At 37.9% G+C, this 12,944-nt stretch overlaps 1 protein-coding gene across 3 annotated transcripts in view; it reads left to right on the top strand.

Moving 5' to 3' along the window:
- Positions 1-12,944, top strand: part of LOC102376260 (protein ADP-ribosylarginine hydrolase-like protein 1) — a 134,534-nt gene that overhangs the window by 92,671 nt on the left and 28,919 nt on the right. For 2 of the 3 annotated variants that reach the window (XM_025196114.1, XM_025196115.1), the window contains 3 exons: positions 80-238; positions 7,625-7,749; positions 11,589-11,685. In XM_025196114.1, coding sequence (XP_025051899.1) covers positions 80-238; positions 7,625-7,749; positions 11,589-11,685 — 381 coding nt within the window. The remainder of the gene's footprint in view (positions 1-79; positions 239-7,624; positions 7,750-11,588; positions 11,686-12,944) is intronic. The other variant, XM_025196116.1, reaches the window with a different exon arrangement.

Below are 12,944 nucleotides of genomic sequence, written 5' to 3'. Positions count from 1 at the left end.
CCAAAAAGTTTTTTTTTTTTTTTTTTTTTTTTTTTTTGATAAAGGTACTGAAAATAACTTCTGGTTTGTTGCTTTCCAGTGAAGAGATATATCAGGAAAGGTATTCCCAATGAACACCGTGCACTGATCTGGATGGTTGTAAGTGGAGCCCAGGCCAACATGGAACAAAACCCTGGATACTATCATAAACTACTTGAGGGAGAGAAAAATGACAAGCTCTTGGAAGCGATCAGAACAGGTTGTTATAATGTCTATATGTATTAATGATACTTAGTTATTGGTTGTATAAGATGTCACAGTAAACCTGTGTTTCTGTAAATGGTGAGTAGTGGCTTAGTAATATGTAACTGCTGAATTATAGCTCTTTCCAATGGTAAATGGATGAGTAGAAGGAGGGAGGAGTATATTGAACTTTCTTGATTATACTATGCAGTATTTCTGAAACCAGTGATGTCTTCATAGTGGTCAAATGGTTAATGACAGAATTTTTTGAAATTCCATTGGCATAATTCCATTACGTTCTTGTGCACCATCATCCTCAATGTCAGTATAGTTCTAGGACTCGTTCATTAAGATAACAAGTCTAGGAGCTCTTTGCTGGCTGACTCTCTTTTTTTTTTTTTTTTTTTCCCCCCATCCTTCGTGCCCTCTTGCCCTCACTCCTGATCAGGTGCTTTAAGTTATGTCCATGCCAGATTTTATTTTATAATTGGGCAGTTACCTAAAACTTTCAAAACAACCCCCAAAACAACAACAACAAAACCTTGTCCTCAGTAAAGTAATTTTGTTTTCAAATATTTGTTCAAATCCAATTGGTTGCTATAATAACTTGTGGGAGTTTGGGATCACATATCTCAGTTAGACATTTTTGGGAAAATAAATTTCAGAAAGGAGAACCAGGCCAGAAATCCTCTGACTCCAGTTCTCCATGCTGAAATGCAAGCAACAGAGTGGCAGTTTACGAGTGTAGAGGGAACACCAAACATGACTGACTGTCAATCTCACCAGTGGCTTAAAAGAAAACAAACAAACAAACCCAATCCTCTCCCAGAGGCCAGCTCCTGGACTGTATTTCCTCTGTAATATTTGGCAGTAAAACCAGGGATTGCAGTAGGTGATTATTTGGGAAGGGTGTTCTGTGAAATAAAACATTGTAGGTGGACGCGAAAAATATAGTAGGAGGGATGGGGTAACACAAGGGAGTCACAGGGAGCAATAAGAATTCTAGGGATCCAGTGGATGGTGACTTGGGGAGAATAAGATATTGTAAGAGAAAACAGTAAATGGGAGGTCAGAGGAGTTAGAAAATAAAGGGTAGCCCAAGCATTTGAGAGCTGGTAAAAGAAAATATGTACAAATTGAGATGCATGCAACTTGTAGTCAGTAAAACTATTTCTGCTCTGATCTACTTTTTACAAGCATATTTGGTGTTGAATGATTGTCATTTCACTGCAAGGTGATACTTGATTTTATTTGCAGCCATTTGGTATGTTCCATCTTTGTGCTGAAGATTTGTAATGTTGTGGTAGGTTGTTAAATAAATAAACAAACCACCCAGAATCTTGCTAATACTTGTTTTGGAAAACCTCCCCAAATCTTCTGACAGTTATATCCCATAGATTGGTAAGTGCTAAGGTGTTATAAATAATGCCAATAAAACAGGAAAGAAAAAGCAGAATTCTCCAGTTAATTCTTAATCATTACTGCAACTAAAAAGGTTGCTTCTATGGGAAAAAAAACAAAAATGTGTTTTATTTTAAAACATTATGCTTTAAACTTCAAAAGTAATAACATCTAATTTGAATTTTAAGACATGCCTATACTGAGAATGTAAAAGGACATAGTCAGGTTAAAGAACATGCATCCTGTTTTAATTATTACTGTAATCTTGTAATTAATACTTTAATATTATTTTTTTAACCTAAAAAATCCAAATCCTATTCTGCTTTTTCAGTATAGGAGTATGAAGGGGAGGGAGCACTACATCCACTCTGGATCTGTCCCTGGCTGTACCTGCTTATACCAGATACAGGTTCTGTCCACAAATTGCAAAATAAGAATAATTCAGCCAGCATTCAACTTTTGAATCAACTAGCTTCTTTCTTTTTTTCGTGGTATCTTGGAACATCCTGCTGCATAAAGAATCCACCCACATGGATCAGTTTGCAGTAGCAGAGTCTTTGTATATTAATTCATAATAATTTAAGGAAACTATTACTTAAGTAATTCAGTGGTCATTTGACTGGAGGTAGTGAATATTTTACCATCAAAATAGAAATACACTTCAAAAGGTTAAAAAGAATATTAGCATTATTCCCTATTTGGGAAATTAGCTAGAGAGAATGCAGTCATAAGAGGGTGAGGAGAATAGTGTTACCAATACTTCTGGGTTTAGGGTGCATCTTGCAGTGTTTGGTATCTGTCGTAGAGCCCGAACTACTCAGGCCATGGGGATGATAAGAATCAGCACTTTATCATTTTAAGGATGTTTCTAGTCCTCGTGGTTGCAAAAAAAACTTGCAAATTTGAGCCATTAAGGTGCAAAACATTAATAGGACACAAAATAGGAGAACCATAAACTTACTTTACAAACCAACAATGAAGAAATAATGATTTTGAGGATACCACTCATTATTTGGAATACTTTTAAGTAGCAGACTTAGGAGTTATGGGGGAAGAAATAGAATGGCTTTTATTATTTTATTATTTTTGTATGCAATGGGGGTATAACTATGGAGATGTGTTAAAAGAGGCTGTATGCTTAGAAGAACTTGTAGATAAAATAGACAATCTACAAATGCAGGAATTGGGGAATAAAAGGAGCAACCAAAAGCTGCATGCCTGAGCAGAGCAGCATAGAACTTGTCATGTTAGTTCTCTGACCTTTTTCTGTTGTTAAGCTGTACATCTGGTACAGTTCGATACAAGGAGTTATTTCTGGAAGTGGGAAGAGCCTGGATATTATGATAAGAAGAAAAAGGGTAGGAGAGTTTGATAGAGAGTTGACTACAGGCGTGTTAGACTACCGAAATCCCTGATGTCAGCATAGAAGCCTGTGCAGATATATTTTGTTTTGCTCTGTGTTCTTTTTCTTTAAAACTTTTGTTGCAAAAATAACTTTTTTAGAAGTTTTATTCTCCTCTTTAAAAACTTTTTATCACCTTTATATTACTTGATTCTTTAACTAAATATTCATTACTACCCAAGATACCAAAAATTGTGATGATGACAAAAAAGAAAGAAACACATAAATGGCTCTATTAAATAAAATTGATGCATAGAAGTAACCTCAAGAGGAAAGAAATTATTTAGCTAACTTAGTTCACTTAGTTGCATGACACTGTCATCTCCTGTTAATAACTCACAATTATTATTTTTTAACTGTAGATGGAGTGTTTTCCCCCTCCTAGAATGGCCCTCCTCCTCTTTTTCTCACTCTGTCACATGTTCCTCTGTTAAAGTGGACCTCTGCATAACCACAGGCATGTCCATGTAGAGCTCATTGAAGGATCGGGACTCCGCAGTCAGTATAAAATACCATGCTGTTTCACTTGCTGCCTTTGCCCTATCAAATTTGTCCTAATTCTTATTGTCATGCTGTAATCACTCTTTTTTGAACAATTGATTACTGGATTCCTATCTGAAAATGTTTAAAAAAGAATTGAAGTAAATGGAAAGTGGGTTTTCCCCCCTCCCACACACTCACCATGTGTAAAGTTTTTTAACCTCTTTTCTAAAATGCATGGCACTCTGTCATAGTTAATGGTTCAGGCCTCTTTTAGCAAGAGGAGGAATATTCTGTGTACACTTCTAGGTATTTTCACCCTGGTTCCTTTCTGAGCTTCTTTGTAACAGTATAAGCTGGCAGCTCAAAGACCTGGCAACCTATGGCTTGCAAACAGGATTTGGGCTGCAGCAGCTCAGGGAATCAGCAGAATGTGCCAGCTAAAGCAGTAGAGGAGGCATCATTAGGTTCCTATTATCTGCCACTGTTCAGTTTTCCTGCTGTGCCAGAGGAGGTACCCCCAGGGTCCTAGCATCTGTATTTTCTATTCCCAGCATCTTGTAGTGGCACAAGGTTGCCAACCCCTGGCCTCCTTCATCAGTTAGTAAAATCCAGTACTTCTCAACCTTTTTAGACACAGGACTCCCCCCGATTGGACTTAGGCACCCCTCAGAAAATGCTAGCTCTTTACTTTTCACTCCTTTCTTGACTGAGGCTGGTTTTGTTCACTGTCTTCACTAATGACCTGGAAGATGGCATAGAGTGCACCTTCAGCAAATTTGCAGATGACACCAACTGGGGAAAGTAGAAGATATGCTGGAGGGTAGGGCTAGGATTCAGAGTGACCTAGACAAATTGGAGGATTGGGCCAAAAGGCATCTCATGAGTTTCAATAAGGACAAACGCAAAGTCTTGCACTTAGGATGGAACAATCCCATGCACCAGTGCAGGCTGGGGGCTGACTGGCTGGGCAGTAGCTCTGCAGAAAAGGACCTGGGGGTTACAATGGACAATAAGATTAATATGAGCCAGGAGTGTGCCCTTGTTGCCAAGAAGGCTAATGGCATACTGAGCTACATTGTTAGGAGTGTTGCCAGTAGCTCAAGGGCAGTAATTATTCTCCTTTATTTAGTACTGATGAGGCCATGTCTGGAGTACTGCGTTCAGTTTTGAGTCTCCCACTACAAAAAAGACATGGACAAATTGGAGAGAGTTCATCAGAGGGCAACAAAAAGGATGAGGGGGCTGGGGGAAATGAATTATGAGGAAAGACCTGGGGAACTGGGTTTTAGTCTAGAGAAGAGGAGACTAAGAGTAGACTTAATAGCAGCCTTCAACTACCTGAAGGGGGGTCTGAAAGAGGATGGAGCTAGACTGTTCTCAGTGGTGGCAGATGACAGAACAAGGAGCAATGGTCTCAAGTTGCAACAAGGGAAGTTTAGATTAGATATTAGGAAGAATTTTCTCACTAGGAGGGTAGTAAAACACTGGAACAGGCTACCCAGAGAGGTGGTTGACGCTGCATCCTTGGGGGTTTTCAAAACCCGGCTAGACAAAGCCTTGGCTGGGATGATCTAGTTGGGGCTGGTCCTGCTTTGAGCAGGGGTTGGACCAGATGGCCTCCTCAGGTCCTTTCCAACCCTAACTTTCTATGATTCTATGACTATGGGAAAATAGTAGAGCATCTCTTCTGTTGCCTAGACATCAGAAAAATCACAACAGGTCAGAACGTTTTTGACCTTACAGATTCCTATTTGAAACTTCCTGGTTTATCTTGTGAATCATGTGTAGGTGTTTTCATACTTAGTATTGTATAGCACCCCATCTTACTCTTAAAAGGATATCAAGGCATCCCAGTGTGCTGTGGCACTCTGGTTGAGAATCACTGCTGTACTCTGAAGTGCCACCCAGCCCTGCCTTCTGCCTGACTTCAGATTAATATGGTTAACTACCTCACTTTGTAATAGTGTAAATGTCCTTTGTCCCAGAATGATGTAATCAGAATGAAGCATTGTTACAAAATATAAGCATATCTGAAAACCCTTCATAAAATCTTAAAATCCAGTGTAAAGTTGTATTTTACCAAGAGAGAATAAAATTAGAGTGAAAACTTTAATTTCACAACCTCAGGAAGGCTCCATAATTAAAGATAAGTTTCTTTAAGTCAACTTTTGCTGTGTAAGGTTGTTTTTTTCATCTGTAGGGCTGAAGGGGAGGGCCATAACTGAAATGTTAACTCTAAACTTTCCTGAAACTTCCATACAGTAAATAACGGATGTTGATTGTACTAAAGCTACGCTGCTATTTGTATTGAGAGAAACAAAAGTTTACATTGCTCAGGATTATCTGACTGTCTCACAAGGCAGTTAAGGGCTATTGTTCTTCTTGCTTTTTAGATTCTGGTGGGAGGTGAATGGAAAACATTGCTCTGCCACTGTCCTTCACTCAAGCTGATTTCATCTCTTTTTTAAAAGAAAAAGTGATGATTAGAGCAATGAATTTGTCCTGTGATTTCCAACAGAAACCATGATTTTCAGAGGTTTTCCTCCTCATAACTGGTCACAACTCAAGTTTTTGTCAGGGAAGTCATAACAAGCTGTTTCCTTTAAACTGGAAGAACAGATAAGAGCAGGTATCTCCTAGCTTCTAGGACATACACAAGTTGTGCATAGCTGTGTGCAACACTTGAACTGTTTTGCTGATTATTTAAGTATCTTGGGCATAGTTACCTAATTTGAATGAGACCTGAACCATAGACGTGAGTTTGCTTTTGTTCATAGTGTTTTAATTTAAATCTAGCTGCTGTTACATCCATATTTTCTAAAGCGACTAGTGATTTTAGGTATTCAACTTAGGACCTTCTAGAATGGCTGGAATTTTTAAAAAGTGGGATACTTACGAAAATTCAAGTAAGCCATTAGAAATTCAAGCGAGTCATTAGTTTGTAAATAAATTGGTTAGAAGTAATATCAGTTTAAAAACCAGTGGGCTAGACATCAATAAAGGTTTGTTAACAAATTGACAACCCTTACTTATAATGTGTGTAGTTAAACAATGTGCATCCTGGCTACAACATCACTCCTACCAAAACTTATACTTACAAATTCATCTGTATTTGTGATCTTCATAAATAATCCTGAGAAGTTTTAAAATTTCACATTTCTCTATTTATGCTACTTGTTAACTGTTTATATGCAGCAAGTTTAAGTAGTAGTAGACTACCCTATTTATTTTTCTATTTAAGCAGTTTATAGATACTTACTGTCTTACGAACTACCAGTATGTGACAAGCCCTGTGGTAGAAACATGTGTTAAAAAGATTTCCCTGACTTTTTTAAATTTAAATGGATTTTCCCTCCACCATCCCCTTTAGTATAAGCATATTTTCTAAAAATTAAACTTTGGACCAAACTTTACTTGATGTTTAAGGAATGTGTGCTTGAAATGCTATATGTGAGAAGCAAGATATAACTGGTAACATCTCTCCAACCTATATGACTGGTCAAATAAAAGGTATTGCTACTCTCATTCCTTGGACTGTCATGGCTACAACAGCATTAACTTGAAATAGTGCAATCATAGAAATAATTTAAGGTTGAATTTTTAAAAAGCAAAAATGCATCAAAAGTAAAATAGTGGTGTAGGACTGATCTTTTTACCTAAATGAAATGAAGACCAGGTTGATCCAAGTTAAATTATCTTGTAAGAATCTCTCTTTAGAATTGCAGCTACTGCTTTACTATCACATTAGATACATTTGGTATACAGTATATTAGTTTAGATTTGTTAGAGATGGTTAGTTAAAATGTAGCCAATTTGTTTCTGGGATTTTTCTCATAGATTGGCCTCTATCTTTAGTCCTGCTTGATACTGTAAGACATCCATTCTCTAGAGAGATTAGTCTTTCTAGGAATAGATCCTCCTTGAAGGAAGATGACCATTGAGCCAAAACAGTGCTGAGGTTGTGTTTTGCTAATCTCATTCATCAAACGCTTGTTCTGTAAACCCATAGTCAGATTTCAGTTGTACCTCTTACAAAGTTAAGATTTATGTGGGTGAGGAGAAATGGGGGTGGAGATGTGACAACCTGCTTTAATGTGGTCCTTTTCTTTCCCCTAGACATGAACAGAACATTTCCAGATAATATACAATTCCGCAAAACTGCTGATCCCTGTTTACAGCAGACACTGTACAATGTGTTAGTAGCATATGGGCACCATAATAAAGCAGTGGGATACTGCCAGGTATGTAACTTGTTTAAAATATTGCTTCCTTACATTGGCAAATCATTTCTTTTTTCCAAATTTTAAATAGTAACTTTGTGTGGCAAGGTTGTAGGTGCAGGTTCAAGGTGGATACATGAACTATTGCAAAGGATACCTTACTGGCTTGTTTTATGTTGGTATTTTATGTTAGTTCAGGTGGTAGTGTGCACTTACATACTAACTGAAATCCAGACTTAAAACAGTAGCATTCTTTGCTACGTTATTGTCAAGTATTAAGGCATAAATGCTTTTTTAAGGGTGTACTTGGCATTTACAAGAGAATTACTGGGTTTCATTTGCCTTTTTTTTTTTTTTTTTTTCCTGGACAAGATCTTCTTAAGTACAGGCTATAGGATGATACAATATATATATATATATTTATTTATTATCTATGTAACCCAAAATGGATGTTTAGGGCTTTATTTTTTTAGTTTTAACTTATGACACTGTAGTAGAAGAAATAAGTATGTGAAAGAAATACAGGTACTCCTGACTTAACGTTGTCCCAGTTAACGTTGTTTCATTATTATGTCTGATCTATTAGAGAAAATACTTGTTTAAAGTTGTGAAATGTTTGAGTATAACATTGTTTGGCCGCTGCTTACTAGTAGGTAACTACTGTGATGTAACTGGATTCACTTAACATCGTTTTGCTTAAAGTCACATTTTTCAAGAATGTAACTATGACGTTATGTTATGCAAGGAGTAGCTGTAGAAAGAATTATTGGAATCCAATGCCATAACTTTTAGGTGGTGGTCTGAAAAGGCTCCACAGTTCTTAGTGGTTCCTGTGAAGGATGCAGGATGTTAAATACCTGGTTCATAAAAGCTTGAAGGTAAAACACAAATGGTAACACTTGTTTTGGAGGCCATCTTCCATACTATCTTTGTAGGTGAGAGAGGAACCATGACTCGCAAAAGTGTAAAAATCTGTTCCCTGTTCAGTCATTTTTTTAAAGCTCCCCTGCTGCTTCCATATTCTGTATTGCATTATAGCTGTACACTTACATTTGCTTTGTGCTTGTCAAGAAGGGGAATAGTGTAAACTAACCATCCTCAATTATAAGAATATAAGCTATGCTTTTTGAATGACATGCTACTAGAAGAAAACTGATACTGTTTTTTTTAAACCCCTATGTAAGTCACTGTAATCTGATTTACTGTTTGGCCTGATGTGTTTTGGCATACCACTGAGATGCTAATTCAGTACATGGTAATTTGAAATGCAGGAGCTGAAAGTCCTTGTTGTTCCAATAAGTAATACTTTATCCAAAGAGACCAAAGTGCATGCAGATATGTTTTGTTGACATCTTCATTATAATAATATAATTATATAATATATAGGTATACATTTTATAATGATATGTATAATATACTAGTATACATTTGATATAGTATAGTTATATTATTATTATTATAATAAAGAATTCAACAAAACATATCTGAATGTACTTTTGTACCCATGGCAGAGACGGATTGGATATATATACACACACACACACACACACACACACACACACACACACACACACACACACACACACACACACACACACACACACACACACACACACACACACACACACACACACACACACACACACACACACACACACACACACACACACACACACACACACACACACACACACACACACACACACACACACACACACACACACACACACACACACACACACACACACACACACACACACACAAAACAAAACATTTTGGCATCACAGTTCAAGAGAGATGTGGACAACCTTGAGAGGGTTCAGAGGAGGGACACTTGTATGGTTAGGGGCCTGTAGGCAAAACCCTATGAGGAGAGATTAAGGGCACTGGATCTGTTCAGCCTCCACAAAAGAAAGCTGAGAGGTGATCTGGTGGTCACCTACAAATTCACTGGGGGGGGGACAGCAAAGAGTAGGAGATGCTCTGTTTACCAGGGCACCCATTGGAGTAACTAGGGCTAGACACGCACCTGGCTAGGGTTGTCTGACCCAGGCACTTTTTCCTGCCCAGGGCAGGGGGTTGGACTTGATGATCTGCTAAGGTCCCCTTTCAATCCATACATCTATGAATATATGTATAAATATGAATAAAAATCAAAGGGTCCACTTCTGCAAATGATCTAGGTACTTGTAGCATCAAGCCCCAAGTTGGAGCAAAGCAGACAGACAGATGTATGAAGAAATGCATGCAACTTTGAAACTATTCTGTCTCTGCACAGAAATACCATTCTATTTCTCCTGGTCAGTTCTGGTATGATGGAGGTTTTACTCCTCAAACTCCATCTATGTGTTTGAATGTTGCATTATGTACATGTATAATCTGGAGAATGAAACAAATAAGTAAAGAAGGGGAGCAAAAAATTCCTTTTTGCCCCTTTCCTGTTGCCAAAAAAGAGAGTGCTGTTCATTGTAGGTGTATAAATAGGGCATAACCAAAGGCTGTAGCTTGCTCTGAAATACTCATCTGAAATAAGTGTATACTTTGGAAAAAATCCTCTATTGTGCTAATGAAGTACTGCATCAAGACAAATGGCCATAGGAAAAATGCATGCAATTTTTGGTGTAAATTTAGTGTTTTATAGTGTTTACTAAAAATAGGCCCTTTAAAGAAAAGCTTTCATAATGCTTGTGTGTTTGTGATGCTTACTAGTTACCATTAAGCTTGCCGGCCCAAGAGTTAGTCTGACCCTGCATTACCTTCTATACTGTTATTGTGGGGAATGCTTGCACTGGTGCATACAGCAAGTGGGATTCTTGGTTCCATTAATATTTTCTGTAGAGTAGTCTTTTGTGCCTGCCACATCAAGTGCCAAATACTCTCCTGTCACCATGGATGCAGTTATCAAGCTAACGGGCCTCAGGGAGCAGAATAGCTGTCTTCACAAGCAGAAGGGCAAGCGCAAGACAGATCCAGGCAACTTCAGCAGCTTCTAAAAGTTTAAAATCAAAGCCTGTTGAAATCAAGAAACTGGATTCCAACTCAGGAACTTTTGGTTTCCAAAATCCTCACAGTATTTTAGTTTTGGCAGTGCTCTTCTTGCTTGTACTGTAACTGGCACTACTTAGAGTGCAAATGTTCTGCCTGTCACCATAGACAACAGTGGAGGAGGGGTGAGTTCAGGGGGAAAGAGGGCCGGGAGAAGACAAAAGAAAAGGATGAAACTTGAGAGTATTCCGAAGACCAGAGTCAAACATGCGTGACCTGACACCAGCCTTCATAGCCCACAAATACCGAAAGACATTTTTATGTTTGCTTTTTTAATATTGTAATCATGTACATCAGAGATGGCCCCTGTGCACCCTCCTTCACATATGCTATTTAGATTCCATCTTGTTTATTTTGAGAAAAATAGGCTTTAAAAAAAATCCTGTGACTTTGGAAACCAATAGGGCACAGAATGGTCTGTGTGAGTGAGTGTTCGAGGTCACTTAATAGTCTCTAAGAAAAGGGTTGTTTTTTAAAGTAAAAAGTAGTCTATAAAGTGTTTTAATTTCTCCATGTTTATTTATAATTTACTTCTGTGTGGGTTTGGTGAATAATTTAATGTTTAATTTTCATTCTGTAGTAGCAGCCTAATCAGTCCGTAGAATTTTATTCATTAGATTTACTCTGTTCTATCCATATTGTGAATTGTAATAATCTAGCCTGTTGTAGCTTTCAAGGAACATGCTGGCAACATTTTTTCTCTACTTTTGTTATTTTTGCTTGCTAAGTACTTTGACATTCATGTATGATATCATGAAATGAGACTAAAAACTGGAAGTAGGTGGAGAAGTCATAGAAGCTTCTTTTTATTTCAGGGCATGAATTTCATAGCTGGATACTTGATTCTTATTACAAAGAATGAAGAGGAGTCCTTCTGGTTGTTAGATGCTCTCATTGGAAGAATATTACCTGGTATGCAAAAGGTTCTTATTTTGTTTTCTGAATGTTAGCGTTTGGTGTTTTTATTCCCCCTTAGCCTTCATCTTCAGTTTTAGAAATTTGTGGTGATCATATTATGCTGGTCGACTCCTTTCTAATGGCCTAAGTCTGCCTAGATTTCAACTGGGGAGGTACAGGATGTAAGTCAGGATAGAATTGGTCCCTTTTAATTAAATTAAGACTCTTCTCTTCGGGCAGGAAAGCAGCACGAAATTGAAATCTGGTTAGATGGTATAAAACTGTGTTGATTTGCTGTGTGGTTCTTGCTTTTCACTTATTCCTACCCTGGCATATTACTCCAATACATCAGTGTTGTATTGGAGGTCAGGGCTGAAGAGAATATCTGGGACTTTGCAGTTTCCCCTTTGCCTGTGGGAAAACAGTGCAATGAAGAAATGAAGTGATTGGTCTCAATGTGAAGGAAAGCATGAATTTTGTTGCTACGTGAGCATTGTGATAGCAGGTACATAACATACTAGCTTTTGATGGACTGAAGCGTGGCAGCATTTGTTGGGAAAGGACTACAGTAAGTGTTGTGTTTGGATAGAGATGGTTAAGTTGGTATATTTCTGGCTTCTTCCATGCTGTGGCAGAAAAATAGTTTTGGGATTCCATTCTTATGTGGCTAAAAAAAAAAAAAAAAGCATGTGCCCCTGCTGGAAGTATCAGTGTTTCCCATGATATTTCTGTTTTAAACTTTTGAATGGGTTAGTTTTTATCTGGGATACTGTGGGGAGGCTGGGATAGATTCATAGGTCTCTGAGATTCAGAAGCCTCTGGATCAGTCTTTGATGAAATTTCTTTTCATTGGGACCCTGTAAAGCCTCGTGCTCATATCCACCAGGATCCTCCAAAACCTTGCAAATATCTAAATAAGAAAATATCTAAATCAGGAAAAGATCAACACCAAAAAGCCCCCAAAAACATCAGATTGGACACCTCACAGTGGATGAAACCCTAATCTTGACTGCTACATTGACTGCTTCAGGGAAAGAATGAACAATGAAATAATCAGCAACACACGCCACCATAAAAACCTCTCTCTACCAGAGAAAAAGGCCATAGAATCTCAAAGATCTAACCACCAAATAGTAATAAAACCAGCAGATAAAGAAGGAGCCATAGTCATCCTAAACCGTGAAGACTACATAAAGGAACCCAACAGACAGCTCTCTGACACCACCTACTACAAAGAACTACAAGAAGATCCTACTCCCCTTTTCACCAAAAAA

Source organism: Alligator sinensis, unplaced genomic scaffold (assembly GCF_000455745.1).
Source record: "Alligator sinensis unplaced genomic scaffold, ASM45574v1 scaffold288_1, whole genome shotgun sequence".
Taxonomy (NCBI): Eukaryota; Metazoa; Chordata; order Crocodylia; family Alligatoridae; genus Alligator; species Alligator sinensis.
The sequence above is the reverse complement of the archived record's forward strand: the minus strand, read 5'-3'. Positions and strand labels throughout refer to the sequence as shown.